This window comes from Eleutherodactylus coqui, chromosome 3, assembly GCF_035609145.1.
Source record: "Eleutherodactylus coqui strain aEleCoq1 chromosome 3, aEleCoq1.hap1, whole genome shotgun sequence".
NCBI lineage: Eukaryota > Metazoa > Chordata > Amphibia > Anura > Eleutherodactylidae > Eleutherodactylus > Eleutherodactylus coqui.
The window spans coordinates 125,025,072-125,042,690 of NC_089839.1; the positions used below are offsets into that span (position 1 = coordinate 125,025,072).

The 17,619-nt window shown below is 45.6% G+C and overlaps 1 protein-coding gene across 1 annotated transcript in view; it reads right to left on the minus strand.

Annotated features, from left to right (window-relative positions):
- The window catches only part of AHCTF1 (AT-hook containing transcription factor 1), a 220,573-nt gene that overhangs the window by 185,772 nt on the left and 17,182 nt on the right, over window positions 1-17,619 (minus strand). Inside the window, 6 exon segments of the mRNA XM_066596053.1 lie at window positions 8,476-8,654; window positions 8,739-8,871; window positions 9,598-9,751; window positions 9,953-10,034; window positions 10,170-10,283; window positions 10,800-11,007. Of these exon segments, the coding sequence (XP_066452150.1) occupies window positions 8,476-8,654; window positions 8,739-8,871; window positions 9,598-9,751; window positions 9,953-10,034; window positions 10,170-10,283; window positions 10,800-11,007 (870 nt within the window).

Genomic DNA, 17,619 nt, shown 5'->3' on the forward strand with positions numbered 1-17,619 from the left:
ACAGGTCAAAAAGACATAGGTATCCCAAAAGGATACTAGTTAAAACTACAACTCACCCCAAAAAAAGACTACACACACACACACACACACACACACAACTTCGTACAGGTCCTCCAAAGGAAAAACAATTATAGCTCTCAGAATACAAGTGCCTTAAATTGGCATCACGTTTTAATACTCAAACTAGTAAAAGCCCAAATAAAACCATATGAATTTGACAGTGCCAACGTCATACTGACCCACAGAATAAAACTAAAACATAAATAAAATCTTATTTGTATAGCACCAACTTATTCCGCAGCGCTCTCAGGTAATTTATTACCCCACACCAAGCTGGGTACTCATCTTACTGACATTGGAAGGATGGAAGGCTGAGTCAACCTTGAGCCAGCTACCTGAACCAAGCGACCTTCAGGTCATGAGTGAGAGCCTAGGACCGCATTTCTAGCTTGTTGTTTACGCTACACCTTGAATGCCATAAAACTAAAATCCCCCCCTCCCCCCCAAAAAAGCAGCTTTTGCTTTTTCCATCCTCCACCCTGAAAAAAAAAAAAAAAAAATCAAGGTACTGTCACCATCATTTAGCAGTCCTAACAGCAGAGTATGCATCTGTGCAGTAGTTTGGGAGAAGCTTTGATTTTATTAGCAGACACAGAATTTTTGTTACTTACTATAAAACCCATTTCTTTTGTTCATTGGGAGACAGCTTTGTTATAGCTGCTGCCACTATGGGGTGGAGCCCAAGCACAAAAGTGAGCTATACCCTTCCTAGAGGCACTGAGCTACGTCAGTTTGTACATAAGCAGGAGAAACACAAACACCATCACATACAGACCAGACTAAGAAAAACGATGGTAGCATGTAAGAGTCAGAAAAATTAGGAATTCTTCTGGACAGACAACCATGGTCCATTAAAAACTAATATTTGGTGGGTGTTGTGCCCCAATGAACGAGACGAGAAAACCCCGTTTTCCCTGCGTCACTGGAGGACAAAGCACGACAAAGCACGACTTCTAAAACAGTTCCCAAGGGGGCGAGACGGTCAGCATGCATCACCTGACCCATGAGACCAGGAAGGTAGAACTAAAAAAAAAAATGCAAAGCCTTGGAAATGGCCAAGTTGATGGACAAACTCACTCTAATGGAATGGCATTCATCATAGGGGCAATGCCCTTAGCCTTCAGAAGGTACACCCTGCCAAAAACCAGATGAGTGTAGACAAAATGAGAACAGTGCACCGAAACATGGAAGATGGGACGACGTCCGTGCGCATGTAAGCGGCTTCCCCCCCCAAAAAAAAAAAAAAAAAAAAAAAGAAAGAGACAGCTCAGATTAACCCTTTGCAATCTAATTTTGGATTCAGGGTTTCCTAGTGGGTTTTGTCTCTCTGCCATTATACAATGGCACCACCTGCTGGCTAGAGCTAGTACTGCGGTATTGGACATGTTGGAGAGGCCCCCCGACAGAGCGTACAGTAATCTAGGGTAAGAATACCCTGCCAGATGTCTTCTGACATTGGAAGCTGTACAGCCTTGAATCAGAATGTCTTTAGACGTCAAATAGTGGATTGGAAAGGGTTAAGGGCAGAATCACACAAATTTGCACACAATACGCAGAAAATAGAACCCATTGAATTTAAAGGGGTTGTCCCGCGCCGAAACGGGTTTTTTTTTTTTTCAACCCCCCCCCCGTTCGGCGCGAGACAACCCCGATGCAGGGAGGTAAAGAAAGCTCACCGGAGCGCTTACCTGAATCCCCGCGCTCCGGTGACTTCTCTACTCACCGCTGAAGATGGCCTCTTCCTCCGTGGACCGCAGCTCTTCTGTGCGGTCCACTGCCGATTCCAGCCTCCTGATTGGCTGGAATCGGCACGTGACGGGGCGGAGCTACACGGAGCTACACGGAGCCCCATAGAAGACTGCAGAAGACCCGGACTGCGCAAGCGCGGCTAATTTGGCCATCGGAGGGCGAAAATTAGTCGGCACCATGGAGACGAGGACGCCAGCAACGGAACAGGTAAGTATAAAACTTTTTATAACTTCTGCATGGCTCATAATTAATGCACAATGTACATTACAAAGTGCATTATTATGGCCATGCAGAAGTGTACAGACCCACTTGCTGCCTCGGGACAACCCCTTTAATGAATTCATTCAGATGCGCCATTCTGTTTAAAACAAAAATGGCATTCTTAAAAACATCTTTATAGAAGCAGATGGCAAAAAAAGAGAAACAAACTTTCCAACTGTTTAAATAAAAACAATTTTAAAGGCTGCTATAATAAAAGTTTTGTTTTTAACTTCATGTGAGTGTTAGCAGAAATCTTGTTTTAGAGTTGGATCTTTAAAAGAAAAAAAAAAAAAGGCTTTGTTGAAGACTACTTAAAATCCCATCAAGAAAAAACAAACAAACTGTTCATGCATTTTGAGTGGTCAAGCAGAAGCTCATTTTAGCCACCCCAGGTGTGCATTCTGACAAGAGATGACAGAGTTAGAGATGAGCGAGCGTACTCGTCCGAGCTTGATACTCGTTCGAGTATTAGGGTACTCGAGATGCTCGTTACTTGAGACGAGCACCACGCGATGTTCGAGTCACTTTCATTTCCTTCCCTGAGAAAGGTGCGCGCTTTTCTGGCCAATAGAAAGACAGGGAAGGCATTACAACTTCCTCCTGTGATATTCCAGCCCTATACCACCCCCCTGCAGTGAGTGGCTGGGGAGATCAGGTGACTGCCGAGTATTAAAATCTGCCCGGCCCGCAGCTCGCCACAGATGCATTCTGACAGAGATCAGGGAAAGTGCTGTCTTGCTGTAGCTGCTATAGGGAGAGTAATAGGTGTTATATTCGTCTTCAAGAACCCCAACGGTCCTTCTTACGGCCACATCTGACCGTGTGCAGTACTGTTGAGGCTGCTTTTAGCAGTGTTGTACAATTTATTTATTTTTTTGTATATCGGGCGTGCAGACCATAGCGTCCCCAGTCTGCAGTCGTCATTTTACAGAGCATAGGGGCAGTACTGGTGAGGCAGGGAAAGAGGTATACAGGCTATATAGGCAGTGTGCTTTTTCACAAAAATTGGTAAAAAAAATTACTATATTTGGGCTGCCTGTGACCGTCTTCAGTTTACCGAGTGTCTGCTGGGGGTATTAGTCGCTACTCGCTAACTATTACCCAGCTAGGTGTTACTGCAGCCTTGCGCATAATTTTTTCTGGCTGCACTGTGCTTTAAATAACCACAGTCATCCTCCAACAGGGAAATCCTTATACAGGCTACATCACAGGCAGTGTGCTTTTTCACAAAAATTGGTAGAAAAATACTATATTTGGGCTGCCTGTGACCGTCTTCAGTTTACTAAGTGTCTGCTGGGGGTAGTAGTCGCTCATTATTACCCAGCTAAGCGTTACAGCAGGCTTGCGCATAATTGTTTCCTGGCTCTGCTGTGCGTTCCGTAAGCGAAGTCAGCCTCCCACCACAGGCCAATAAGCGGCACATTTAATTACAGCGTTCTGTTTCTGCTCTACTCGTAATACACCATGCTGAGGGGTAGGGGTAGGCCTAGAGGACGTGGACGCGGAGGCCCAAGTTTCGGTGTGGGCACAGGCCGAGCTCCTGGTTCAGGTGTATCGCAGCCGACTGCTGCGGGATTAGGAGAGAGGCAAGTTTCTGGGGTCCCCAGATTCATCTCACAATTAATGGGTCCACGCGGTAGACCTTTATTAGAAACTGAGCAGTGTGAGCAGGTCCTGTCGTGGATGGCAGAAAGTGCATCCAGCAATCTAGCGACCACCCAGTCTTCTATGCCATCCACTGCTGCAACTCTGAATCCTCTGGCTGCTGCTCCTCCTTCCTCCCAGCCTCCTCACTCCATGAAAATGACACATTCTGAGGAGCAGGCAGACTCCCAGGAACTGTTCTCGGGCCCCTGCCCAGATTGGGCAGCAATGGTTCCTCTCCCACCGGAGGAGTTTGTCGTGACCGATGCCCAACCTTTGGAAAGTTCCCGGGGTCCGGGGGATGAGGCTGGGGACTTCCGGCAACTGTCTCAAGAGCCTTCAGTGGGTGAGGAGGACGATGACGATGAGACACAGTTGTCTATCAGTGAGGTAGTAGTAAGGGCAGTAAGTCCGAGGGAGGAGCGCACAGAGGATTCGGAGGAAGAGCAGCTGGACGATGAGGTGACTGTCCCCACCTGGTTTGCTAAGCCTACTGAGGACAGGTCTTCAAAGGGGGAGGCAAGTGCAGCAGCAGGGCAGGTTGGAAGAGGCAGTGCGGTGGCCAGGGGTAGAGGCAGTGCCAGACCGAGTAATCCACCAACTGTTTCCCAAAGCGCCCCCTCGCGCCATGCCACCCTGCAGAGGCCGAGGTGGTCAAAGGTCTGGCAGACGACCGACGAACTGTGGTGTGCAAGGTTTGTCGTGCCAAGATCAGCCGGGGAGCCACCACCACCAGCCTCACCACCACCAGCATGCGCAGGTATATGATGGCCAAGCACCCCACAAGGTGGGACGAAGGCCGTTCACCGCCTCCGGTTTGCACCTCTGCCTCTCCCCCTGTGCCCCAACCTGCCACTGAGATCCAACCCCCCTCTCAGGACACAGGCACGACAGTCTCCCGGCCTGCACCCACACGCTCACCTCCGCTGTGCTCGGCCCCATCCAGCCATGTCTCTCAGCGCAGCGTCCAGCCGTCGCTAGCGCAACTGTTTGAGCGCAAGCACGCTGCCACGCACCCGCACGCCCAAGCGTTAAACGTGCACATTGCCAAATTGATCAGCCTGGAGATGCTGCCGTATAGGCTTGTGGAAACGGAGGCTTTCAAAAGCATGATGGCGGCGGCGGTTCCGCGCCAGTCGGTTCCCAGACGCCACTACTTTTTCCGATGTGCCGTCCCCGCCCTGCACGACCACGTCTCCCGCAACACTGTACGCGCCCTCACCAACGCGGTTACTGCCAAGGTCCACTTAACAACCGACACGTGGACAAGCACAGGCGGGCAGGGCCACTATATCTCCCTGACTGCACATTGGATGAATTTAGTGGAGGCTGGGACAGAGTCACAGCCTGGGACCACTCACGTCTCACCCACCCCCCAGAATTGCGGGCCCCAGCTCGGTGCTGGTATCTGCGGCGGTGTATGCTTCCTCCACTAAACCACCCTCCTCCTCCTACGCAACCTCTGTCTCGCAATCAAGATGTGTCAGCAGCACGTCGCCAGCAGTCGGTGTCGCGCGGCGTAGCAGCACAGCGGTGGGCAAGCGTCAGCAGGCCGTGCTGAAACTACTCAGCTTAGGAGAGAAGAGGCACACGGCCCACGAACTGCTGCAGCGTCTGACAGAGCAGACCGACCGCTGGCTTTCGCCGCTGAGCCTCCAACCGGGCATGGTCGTGTGTGACAACGGCCGTAACCTGGTGGCGGCTCTGCAGCTCGGCAGCCTCACGCATGTGCCATGCCTGGCACATGTCTTTAATTTGGTGGTTCAGCGCTTTCTGAAAAGCTACCCACGCTTGTCAGACCTGCTCGGAAAGGTGCGCCGGCTCAGCGCACATTTCCGCAAGTCCAAGACAGACGCTGCCACCCTGCAACATCGGTTTAATCTGCCAGTGCACCGACTGCTGTACGACGTGCCCATACGGTGGAACTCTACGCTCCACATGTTGGCCAGGCTCTATGAGCAGCGTAGAGCTATAGTGGAATACCAACTCCAACATGGGCGGCGCAGTGGGAGTCAGCCTCCTCAATTCTTTACCGAGGAGTGGGCCTGGTTGGCAGACATCTGCCAGGTCCTCGGAAACTTTGAGGAGTCTACCCAGATGGTGAGCGGCGATGCTGCAATCATTAGCGTCACCATTCCTCTGCTATGCCTCTTGAGAAGTTCCCTGCAAAGCATCAAGGCAGACGCTTTGCGCTCGGAAACGGAGGCGGGGGAAGACAGTATGTCGCTGGATAGTCAGAGCACCCTCATGTCTATATCTCAGCGTGTTGAGGAGGAGGGGCATGAGGAGGAGGGGGAAGAGACAGCTTGGCCCACTGCTGAGGGTACCCATGCTGCTTGCCTGTCATCCTTTCAGCGTGTATGGCCTGAGGAGGAGGAGGATGATCCTGAAAGTGATCTTCCTAGTGAGGACAGCCATGTGTTGCGTACAGGTACCCTGACACACATGGCTGACTTCATGTTACGATGCCTTTCTCGTGACCCTCGCGTTACACGCATTCTGGCCACTACGGATTACTGGGTGTACACACTGCTCGACCCACGGTATAAGGAGAACCTTTCCACTCTCATACCTGAAGAGGAAAGGGGTTTGAGAGTGATGCTATACCACAGGACCCTGGCAGACAAACTGATGGTAAAATTCCCATCCGACAGCGCTAGTGGCAGAAGGCGCAGTTCCGAGGGCCAGGTAGCAGGGGAGGCGCGGAGATCAGGCAGCATGTACAGCACAGGCAGGGGAACACTCTCCAAGGCCTTTGACAGCTTTATGGCTCCCCAGCAAGACTGTCACCGCTCCCCATTCAAGGCTGAGACGGCAGGAGCACTGTAAAAGGATGGTAAGGGAGTACGTAGCCGATCGCACGACCGTCCTCCGTGACGCCTCTGCCACCTACAACCACTGGCTGTCGAAGCTGGACACGTGGCACGAACTCGCGCTGTATGCCCTGGAGGTGCTCGCTTGTCCTGCAGCTAGCGTCTTGTCAGAGAGGGTGTTTAGTGCGGCTGGGGGAATCATCACAGATAAGTGTACCCGCCTCTCAACTGACAGTGCCGACAGGCTTACACTCATAAAGATGAACAAAGCCTGGATTTCCCCAGACTTCTCTTCTCCACCAGCAGACAGCAGCGATACCTAAACAATACGTAGGCTGCACCCGCGGATGGAAGCATCGTTCTCTATCACCATCAAAAACGGGGACCTTTTAGCTTCATCAGTCTGTGTATTATATTCATCCTCCTCCTCCTGAAACCTCACGTAATCACGCCGAACGGGCAATTTTTCTTAGGCCCACAATGCTCAGTCATATGACTTTTGTAAACAATGTTTATACGTTTCAATTTTCATTTAAGCGTTGAAACTTGCACCTGAACCAATTTTTTTTATTTTAACTGGGCTGCCTCCAGGCCTAGTTACAAATTAAGCCACAGTAACCAAAGCAATTAATGGGTTTCACCTGCCCTCTTGGTTGGGCATGGGCAATTTTTCTGAGGTACATTAGTACACCAATTTTTTTGGGCCCTCGCCTACAGTGTAATCCTAGTGATTTTTATGGGCTTCGCCTGCACTCATGCTACAGCAAGGTGTGTGGGGTTGGCCTACACTTTTGCTACATAAATGTAACTGGGGCCTTGTCTATACTGCAACTACTGAAATGTGAAAGAGACTGTTATCTCCCTAAACTGCTGCAACGGGAATGTTACTGTGGCCTGTCTTGACTGCTACTACTACTGAAATGGATATAACTAATACTGTGCTCCCCCTATACTGCGGCTTCAGAATTGTTACTAGTCCCGCAGGCAGTGATTGTGCTTTGTTGGAGGTAGTGTGGTGCTTAGCTAAGGTATGCCTTGCTAATGAGGGTTTTTCAGAAGTAAAAATTATTGGGGGGGGGGGGGGGGGGTTACTCTTGCCGCTATTGTGGCTTAATAGTGGGACCTGGGAACTTGAGATGCAGCCCAACATGTAGCCCCTCGCCTGCCCTATCCGTTTGTGTCGTTCCCATCACTTTCTTGAATTTCCCAGATTTTCACAAATGAAAACCTTAGCGAGCATCGGCGATAAACAAAAATGCTCGCCCATTGACTTCAATGGGGTTCGTTACTCGAAACGAACCCTCGAGCATCGCGGTAAGTTCGACTCGAGTAACGAGCACCTGAGCATTTTGGTGCTCGCTCATCTCTAGAAAGAGTTCATTCCCACAACTGCATGCTTAAGAAGCAGTTTCACCACTGCGTGAGCGAGCTGTCGCTGTATAGGGCAGAAATTGTGCACCAACAGCTTATCTCATGCACAGTGAGACACTTATTAACTTTTCTGCTCTCATAGCACCATTGCGTATTCAATGTGCAACATACACAATGTTGTACAACATGTACATTGTGTATGTACTGCGTTTAATACGCAACCTATACCAAGTAGGGCTGTACATCCATAATACGCGATGAAATACTACATGCTGCAGTTTTTCATGCGCATATTGTACGTAACGTATGTATGCAAATGTGAATGAAGAAAAAAAAAATCAATGTACTTACATTGACTTCATTCGCTGCGTAGTAAGCGGTAAAATTACACTCATGGGAATGAGCTTGAAGAGCTGCATGACAGCTCGAAATGCATCAAAATCGGTTTGTCCCTCTTTTTTTCCCCCATGGGATCTTAACTAGCTTTTAATAAGTTTGATTTTTAATGGATGCTGGAATTTTTTTATGTTGCTAAACGTTTAAATTCCACACGCAAATCATTAAAGACTTAAAATACCAAAATTATAGGTGCTTGGAAAGTAGAACTGCTCTGGAGGTGGATACGTAGGTGGGACTCCTCTGCTGAGACTACGCTCATGAACAAGGATGTCAAATATTGTCTCTTCAGTCAGGTTTGTCAAGGCTTCCAAAGACCAGAACGCAAAATATGAACAGTTTCTGAGAAATTGACCAGGCCTGTAAAAATGAAAGAAAACATTTTGAAATGGGGATATATACGTGTATAGGATAGGAACACTTGACAGAAACTGAACCGCTTACCTTAAAGAATCTGGCATCTGTGCTTGATACCAACGATTTATATCAAACACTCCCATGTAAACTGAAGATTTATTTTGCCCATAAGTATTAACTTGCCAGCTAAAAATCGACACGCTGGTATCAGGCGATGTAACTGAAAGTAAAATATTTTTACAAATTTATACACATAACACTACTACTACTACTACTACTACTACTACTGTGTCTGAGGTTCCATTCAGAACCACTGCAGTTGAACTCCGTTAAAAAAACAGGATGAAATAGCAATACATGCAGTGCTATGCAAACGGACCCTATTATAGTCAATAGGATCTGTTCAGCAGAGTTCACTTCCATCATATGACGGTTTGCTTGCTCCCATAACAAAAAATAAAGGGAACCCTACAGCACCGATGTGAACAAGCCCTAAAATATAAAAACGGTTACGATGCACTCAAGGGCTTTTCGATAATCGTGGTTAGATTTGATAGCCCACACCTACTGTGGCTTCCAAGTCATCATACCTCATTGAATTTTCTACTGCTACACAGTGAATGAGTGTATTTACACCCTGTATCCACGTGATCACAAAATTTGTCCCATCAAAGGCCTTATCAGAATCCATGTCTATGAAGCTCTCTGGTTCAAGAACACATCATACAATTATTAGTGAATTAAAGTATATATCTTGTAAACATGTGTCATTATCAGGCCTTATCAAGTTTTGGACTGTACAGAAAAAAAGTGTGGTAGCAAATTTAAGTATAGGATGGGGTCTATCAATAGCTATGCTTAATTAGCCAGAGAAAAACAAAGTGACTCTGGAAAACAAACTGCGGTTCAATTACTCTGAATGCAAAGACAAGGGTAGGAGACAAACCATCATGGTGGAGACCATCTTCTCTTTCATTATGGATACGAATTTTCTCTACAGTCTGACAGCCCAGTAACTTCATGCTGTTTGTCTGACCTCTAAAAAACAAAGTATTAGCCGAAAGATCCAGGTTATACCTTTCCTCACAGTATTCCAAGTTCTGTAAGAAAAAAAAAAGCCAACAGGTCACAACTCATTCAGCCAACTCCTGGTAATCATTGCACTTCCCAGCTATCAATTCATTTACAGAAAAATTGCTTTTAGTTTTCCTCGAAAGGTTATTACAGACAGCACTGTAAACAGTCAGTTTTCTCAATGCATATGACCAAAAAAAATACAAAAAGCCACAAACACACCGTACCTCATACATAATCTGTCCCGATGGCAAGCATTTTCTGTCACCGAAAGCCAACTGCAGCAGATGAAAGCTTAAATCTCTGCCGCTAGAGAGAAAGAGACTAAAAGTCAACTCTAAACCTTTCTGCAATACTAAAGTTGAAGGGAAAGCATTTAAACAATCCAATAGATACGCATATGCGGCATTAGCACTTAGAACACCCTTTTAAACGATAAATTACCTTTGACTTGTTTGAACCGCCCAAAGGTAACAGCAATTTCGGGGGTCATTTTCAGGTTCTTGAAAAGTAACTGAGTACACAGGAACTCTACCACCTTCAATCTGAACATGATACCTAGAAAAAATAAGTTAGGGGTCAGTTACATTGAAAAAACAAATTGTCTCCCCACCCTTCTCCATTCTCTGTAAGCAGCAGTACTGACCAGTTGCTGTTCACACCGAACGAGGTGTCTAGTCATTCAGTTTATGCATGCTCTTACATGCTATGAGCATAGTTAAAAACCCTGCGGGAGCACATAATTTTGAGCAAACAAAAGAAATCTTCCCATGTAAGAGGGCCTTTAAATTTTGTATTTCTTTTTCTGCCTGTGTTTAATCTACATATTTGCATATCTGTGAGAAGTAACAATCTGCGGGAACGGTCTTCCTACTTTCCGCCAATGACATGATTTACTAAAATTACAGCCAGTTGGAGGGGCGGGGAGTGTAAGGAAACTGGGCACAGGCTGAAGTGCTTTCATCACCACAGAATTGTTGGCTGGAGAATTGTAGGCAGACATAAAAGGGGCATTAAGTTCAGTTTGGAGTCTAACCCAAGCACAACACATTAAAATAAAACAATCATACTTACTCTCGTCTTAAAGTTTTCATGTTCCATAAGGAAAGGTATCCATCAGAAAATCCTACAGCCAGCTGGTTCGTTCTACTTATATAGCCAACAGTGGTTACCGGGGTGCCAGATGGGGCCAGTAACTGAAGACACAAGTGTCGTCTCTCTCTATTAGCAGCGTCTCTAAGTTTTGGAATTTCGGCTGGAATCCCACTAATAACTTCAAGATCTACAAAAGAATAGAACAAGAAGTGTCAATGGCCTAGCTTGGTGAATGGTAAAAGCCCATGAAGTACATGAACAGCTGTTCAAATTCTGTAGAGGGGGGGGGGGGGGGGGGGGGGGACGACTTTCCTTAACCCTTTTAGTACAATAACTTCAGTTTATGGCATAAAATAATAGAATGGTAGAGTTGCAAGGGACCTCCAGGGTCATCTGTCCAATCCCCTGCTCAGCGCAGGATTCACTAAATCATCCCAGACAGATATTTGTATAGCCTTTGTTTCAACACTTCCATTGAAGAAGAACTCACCACATCCAGCGATAACCTGTTCCACTCATTGATCACCCTCACGGTCAGAAAGTTTTTTCTAATATCTAATTTTTGTCTCCATTTCAGTTTCATTCCATTGCTTCTAGTCTTTACTTGTGCAAATGAGAATACGGCTGATCCCTCTGCACTGTGACAACCCTTCAGATATTTGGAGACAGCTATTAAGTCTCCTCTCAGCCTTCATTTTTGCAAGCTAAACATTGCCAGATCCTTTAACCGTTCCTCATAGGTCATGATTTGTAGACCGCTCACCATCTTGGTAACTGTTCTCTGAACTTGCTCCAGTTTGTCAATGTCTTTTTGGACATACTGGACACAGTATTTCAGATGAGGTCTGACTAAGGAAGAGTAGACTGGGATAAGGACCTCACGTAATCTAGACTCTATGCTTCTCTTAATACATCCCAGAATTGTGTTTGCCTTTTTGGCTGCTGCATCCTTTGTTCACTCATGTTCAGTCTATGATCTATAAGTATACCCAAGTCTTTCACATGTGCTGCTGCTTAGCCCAATTCCTCCCATTCTGTATGTGCTTGCTTCATTTTTCTTGCCCAGATGTACGACTGAATTTTTCCTTAAATATCATAGTTAGTCGCTGCCCACTGTGCAAGCTTTTCTAGATCTTTTTGAATATTCTCCAGCTTCCCTAGTGTTAGCTATCCCTCCTAGCTTTGTGATCAGTTTCCCTCCTCCAAATCATGTATAAAAATGTTGAACACTGGGCCTAGGACAGAGCCTTGTGGTACCCCACTTGATACATTCTTCCACTTTTATGTGCAGCAATTTATGACCACTGAGTACAATCACTCATCCAGTTGTGAATCCACCTAAGGGCTTCTGTCCACGGGCAATAGTTCATTGCGTTACCCTCAGCGATAATCCGGCCGCGGGTAACGCAGTGAACACTTTCCATAGCAAAGCTGTCCACGAGCGGAGAATCATAGCGATTCTCCGTTCACAGGATTCAAATCGTGGCATGCCACGATGAGCCTGTCTGCCATATAGGCTCAGCACGGAGACCTGACAGCTCTCTCCCCTGCTCCTCCACGGCGGAATATCGCAAGCGATATTCCGTCACGGCCGTGAACAGAGGGCCTAACAGTTGCCTCGTCAACCCCATTTTTGGTCATTTTTTCAATAAGTATAGTATGAGATATTTTGTCAAATGCTTTACTGAGGTCAAGAAAAACTATATCTAACGCATTTCCCTGATCAACCCAGTCGGTGATTCTGTCATAGAAGGAAATTAGATTAGTCTGGCATGACTTGTTTGTTACAAACCCATACTGGCTCTGGTTAATTACACTTGGAATGTGGTGAGCCAAAACTATTTTAATGTCAATTATTTTGCTGGACGGTTTTCTAAATCTAACCACTTTTGGGTAAATTGGTTAAACTATTCCATCTCAGGAAGGAATGAGGGGGAAAAAAAAAGTTCCAACAGTAAGTTCTTGAACTAGCTTCCAGTGACCACTGTGGCCTCTTCTCAAGCCTGTGACATCATTTTCATTGCCCCCATAGCTTGAGAGCATGTAAATGAGACTGAGCGGCAATACAACCTACAGCACTGTGCCTGGTAGAAGACGAATTGACAGCAGTGCTCAACCAAGCAAAGCCAATAAGCAGAGATCCTGAGCATCAGATTTGTGCCAATCTATTATCAATAGGTCAACAATACTTTAGACCTGGGAAAACCTCTTTAGGGTGCGAGTTTACATGTAGATCATTTGCTGTGGATCTGCAGAGTTCACCCTTTTAAATTAATTCAAATTGAAGGGCAAGAATCACTTATCGTCACACCTCACCTGCCTTTGATACAGGTCCTCCGTCTTCCCTAGAGAGATGAAAGGTCCTGTAGTAGCAGGACCTTTTATGATGTCATACCATGTGACCAGGAGTGTCAGCAGGTAGAAGCTACACTGGGTAGTGCACTACTACACTTATATAGGGATTTAAAGGGGTTGTTCAGCTGTAAGCTATTACAGCCTAGCCTCAGGACAGATCATTAGATTCATAAGTGTCCAGCGCCCAGGACCCCCACTGATCAGCTGTCTGCTACACTCATGCACTGAGCTGCTTTCTGCAGAAAGCAAACAGCTGTTCTCCCCTTCACTTCAGTGCCTGCAATACCAAGCCTGGTCACTGCAGTAAGAATGGAGAAGTCTGCTTCCTGCAGAAACTAGCTCAGTATAGGAGTTCAGCAGGCCAGCAAACCGTGATCAGTGGGTATCCTGGGCAACAGATACTGGTCAGGATAAAAATGGTTAAACAGTCAAGACTGCAGTTCTGTGATCCTGTGTCAGCTGTTATACAGCAGGCACCCACCACATAAGCTAGTCTGGCTCCAGAAACCTGGGGTTTAAATCAGTGTTTCCCCAACTCCAGTCATCATGGACCCCCCCACCCCCCAACAGGTCAGGTTTTAAGAATTACCTCAGTGTTTCACAGGTGATTAATTATTGTCAGTGCCTCAGACATTGCCACGGGGTGTTCTTACTAAAGGAAAACCTGACCTGTTGGGGGTCTGTGCTGACTGGACTCTGGGAAACACTGTGTTAAACGATAATTGGCATATTTTTAAGTGTGCCATTCTCTTGTCCCTCTGTGTAGCTCACCTCACCACCTTTATATTATACACATACTTCCTTACAAGACTTCACAGAGGGGGCAGTATAGAGTCAATCAAGAAATATAAGCCCAATTCACAGACGTGACTACCACTAAAAACGTATTTTATTAAATGTATTAAAAAACATAAACTGGGCACTACAAAGACAACACACAGCAACCAGGTACCTCCAGACACAGATTCGTTATAGGAGGATAAGGACCTGGAGTTATTTGATACTTGATAAGCGATAAAAAGATGTTTTATGATAACAAACAAAAACACTCTACCCAAGATGGATTCAAGAAAGCAAAGGATAATTCAATATAGGAGCCAAAAGAGCTGGTTTATTCTATGTGTAAACAAGGCAGGGTTACCATTTGGACTCTCACTTGTGATGGAGCACTATCACTATCAGTGATCAGGACTCAGGCTCCAACAATTGAGCGTCCTGAATTGTTATGGGTGTCGACAAGACAGGATCACCATCTAGGTATTCACTTATGATGATCAGTACTTGAGTAAGCCAGTACAAATACTCAGATCAGTACTAGAGTTGGTCAGTACTTCTCTACGCGTTTCACCATTAATTTGTTGGATCATCAGGAGATACAGTACTTGAGTCATAGGTTCAGAGGTAGAGGGAATGAGAAATCCCCGAGAGAACATCAAACTGATATATAAAAAGCAGTATCTAAGATGAATACAGCAAAACTTGTGTAGTGATCAGGATAAATATCCTTATTATAAGAGAGTTCTATACTCTCAATTAGGGCATTAAGGTAACTCTTAGGGTTGGGGGCCTGCCAAAAGGTACCTCTAAGCAAGGAAGCTTATCTTGTGTGCTAGCGGTTAATAGCTAGTTGATATATGTAGGTACATAACGAGAGGTGTTTATTTCAAAGTATGCCCGTCAATACACGCACAGAGGTAGAGTAGAGTGTCCCTGAAAATATGGGGGGGGGGGGGGGCACTGCTCTCAAATATCTGAGCGCTAGAGAGATGGTATAATGCTTGTCATGCACAAAAAGGATACTCAAAGTAGTTAGCGTATCGAGTTAGAATTTAGGTCATCGATATGGGGATAAGGCATAATATTATGTCCTGATCTCCTGACCCAATTAATTGCACTTAAGCAGACAAGAATAGCTAAAGTGCTAGATTCCAACCCAAAGTGCTCGCATTAGAGGTCATTGGTGTAGAGGTATGACATTAATATAAGTCAAACTCTCCTGACCTTATTGTAGGAGCACTTTTAGATGTCCAAATTGCTCGCATAGAGGACATTAGTATGGAGGTATGACATTAGTATGAGTCAAACTCTCCTGACCTAGTTGTAGAAGCACTTTTAGACGCTGTGCATGCTCTCAAGATAGACAAGCCATAAAGCTAGTAGGTTTCAGGCAAGCAACCCCAGCAACCCCCCCAGATATAGGGCTCAAGAGAGCAAAGAAAAAGGTATGACCCATCGCCTTGATGGTAGGTTAATGTCATACCTCCATACTAATGGAATTACACATAGAATAAACCAGCTCTTTTGGCTCCTATATTGAATTATCCTTTGCTTTCTTGAATCCATCTTGGGTAGAGTGTTTTTGTTTGTTATCATAAAAAATCTTTTTATCGCTTATCAAGTATCAAATAACTCCAGGTCCTTATCCTCCTATAACGAATCTGTGTCTGGAGGTACCTAGTTGCTGTGTGTTGTCTTTGTAGTGCCCAGTTTATGTTTTTTAATACATTTAATAAAATAGGTTTTTAGTGGTACTTCCTTACAAGGATACAGCCTTTGACAATGCAGTGAAGTTCCCTGGAGTGCAGTGCTGACATATGTTGTATACAGCAGACAGACTTAGACAGTTGGGAGAGGTTTTCCATGGTTGGAGTAGCAGAAGACCACCCATTGCTGAATGAGAAGACTGTGCAGTCCCAGTGGGAGAATGACATGCTTCCGAAACGGACATCAGTGGTGATGTTTCAAACAGGGGCGGCACTATAGTCGCCTGTCCCGTGTGGCATGTTTAAGGGAAGTCCCAGCCATGCATTTTGTGGTAATGCCAGCAGTAACGTTTGTTTTTTAGAGCACAGAACAAGCAGATTTTTGGGACAGTATGTATATTGTGTAAAACAGGCCAGAGATGCAGTAGGCGCATAATAAAGTAACTCAAAAACCCCATTGATAAACTGAAGATTTTTTTCTATATTTGATAGAGGGGCCCCTCTATTAAATATACGTATACGAAAGCCGGCTGTGATAGGTTGGCGCTCGATCCCATCACAGCCAGAAAACTGTCTCAAATACTATCTACCACATTTACGGTGTGCATTTAGACACTTTCGAACTGTTTTTCTGACTTATTCTGGGACGTGACCCAAGTTGTGAGAAAACGTGCGCCAAAATTTGGCACCTTCTTTGAGGAAACTAAGCCAACTAATAGGTGGTTTAATTAGCAAAGCTGCAGTATAGGGGACCGTGGTTGAAGGATCTGCGAGGGGCGGGGCTGGCTCTACTGAAGCTGGGAATTGGGTCGGGTTAGGAGCTTTGGGGGCAGGGTTTTCTATGATTCGATTGGTGGGTGCTTTGGGGCGGGGCTTGGATGAGGCAATCGCTTGGGCGGGAACCTATGTACCATAGTGACAGAAAAATGTGTGCAGAAGCGAAAGTGAATATTTGAAATGAATAGGGTTTTTTACAGATGATTTATCAGTTATTAAATACTTGCGCAGCCACAAACTTCTACACAGGAAGGTAGAAAGTATTCCTTGTCAACGGGAATATTCACAAATAGATGATTCCAGTAAACTTAGTGGTTATGTGTGGAGATGTCCCAGCTGCAGAAGCAAGCAGCCCGTTTTGAAAGATAGTTTAATTGAAGGAGCCAAAATTGCGCCCGCCAAATTCCTATATTTGGTGTTCTATTGGGCGACTGAAAAACCTCAGCAAACAATGCAGCATTTGGATATTGCGGCGCATACCACAGTGGACTATTATCAATACTTCAGAGATGTATGCTCCTGGAAGTTATTATCGGAGCCTCTTCAGCTTGGTGGATCAGGAAAAGAAGTGCAAATTGACGAGTCTCTTCTAGTGAAAGCAAAGTATCATCGCGGCTGCAACTTGCATCAGGACAGATGGATTTTTGGAGCCTATGATGCTGATAATTGAAAAGGTTTCATCACTTTTGTCAAGAACAGAGATGCAGCGACTTTGCTGCCAATAATTCAGCGAGTCATCGCTCCAGAATCAATGATAATTTCTGAGGAATGGGCAGCGTATCGAAATATCGCACAACTGCCAAATAATTACTCTCAAACTGCCAATCACAGCAGACATTTTGTTAATCCGCTCATACCAACATTGAAAATTATTGGGAACGAGCAAAATCGTTTTTCAAGCACATGAACAGCACACAAAGACATGATTCCCAGTTAACTGGATGAATTCATGTGGCGTGAAAGATATGCTGCAACATTTGATTTAGCATATTTTAATATGTTGACTCTTTTCTGAATTCAAACCATGTTAGCTGCGGTCGTCGTATATTATCTGTTAGCTAAATAAATTGCACTACTCATCTACCAATCCCATTAAGCCCACCTCATTGTTTTTACTTCAAACACACATGTATTTTGCCTTAGCTGCAAACAGCACAGCTTCAGCTCATTCATCTTGCTGGTTC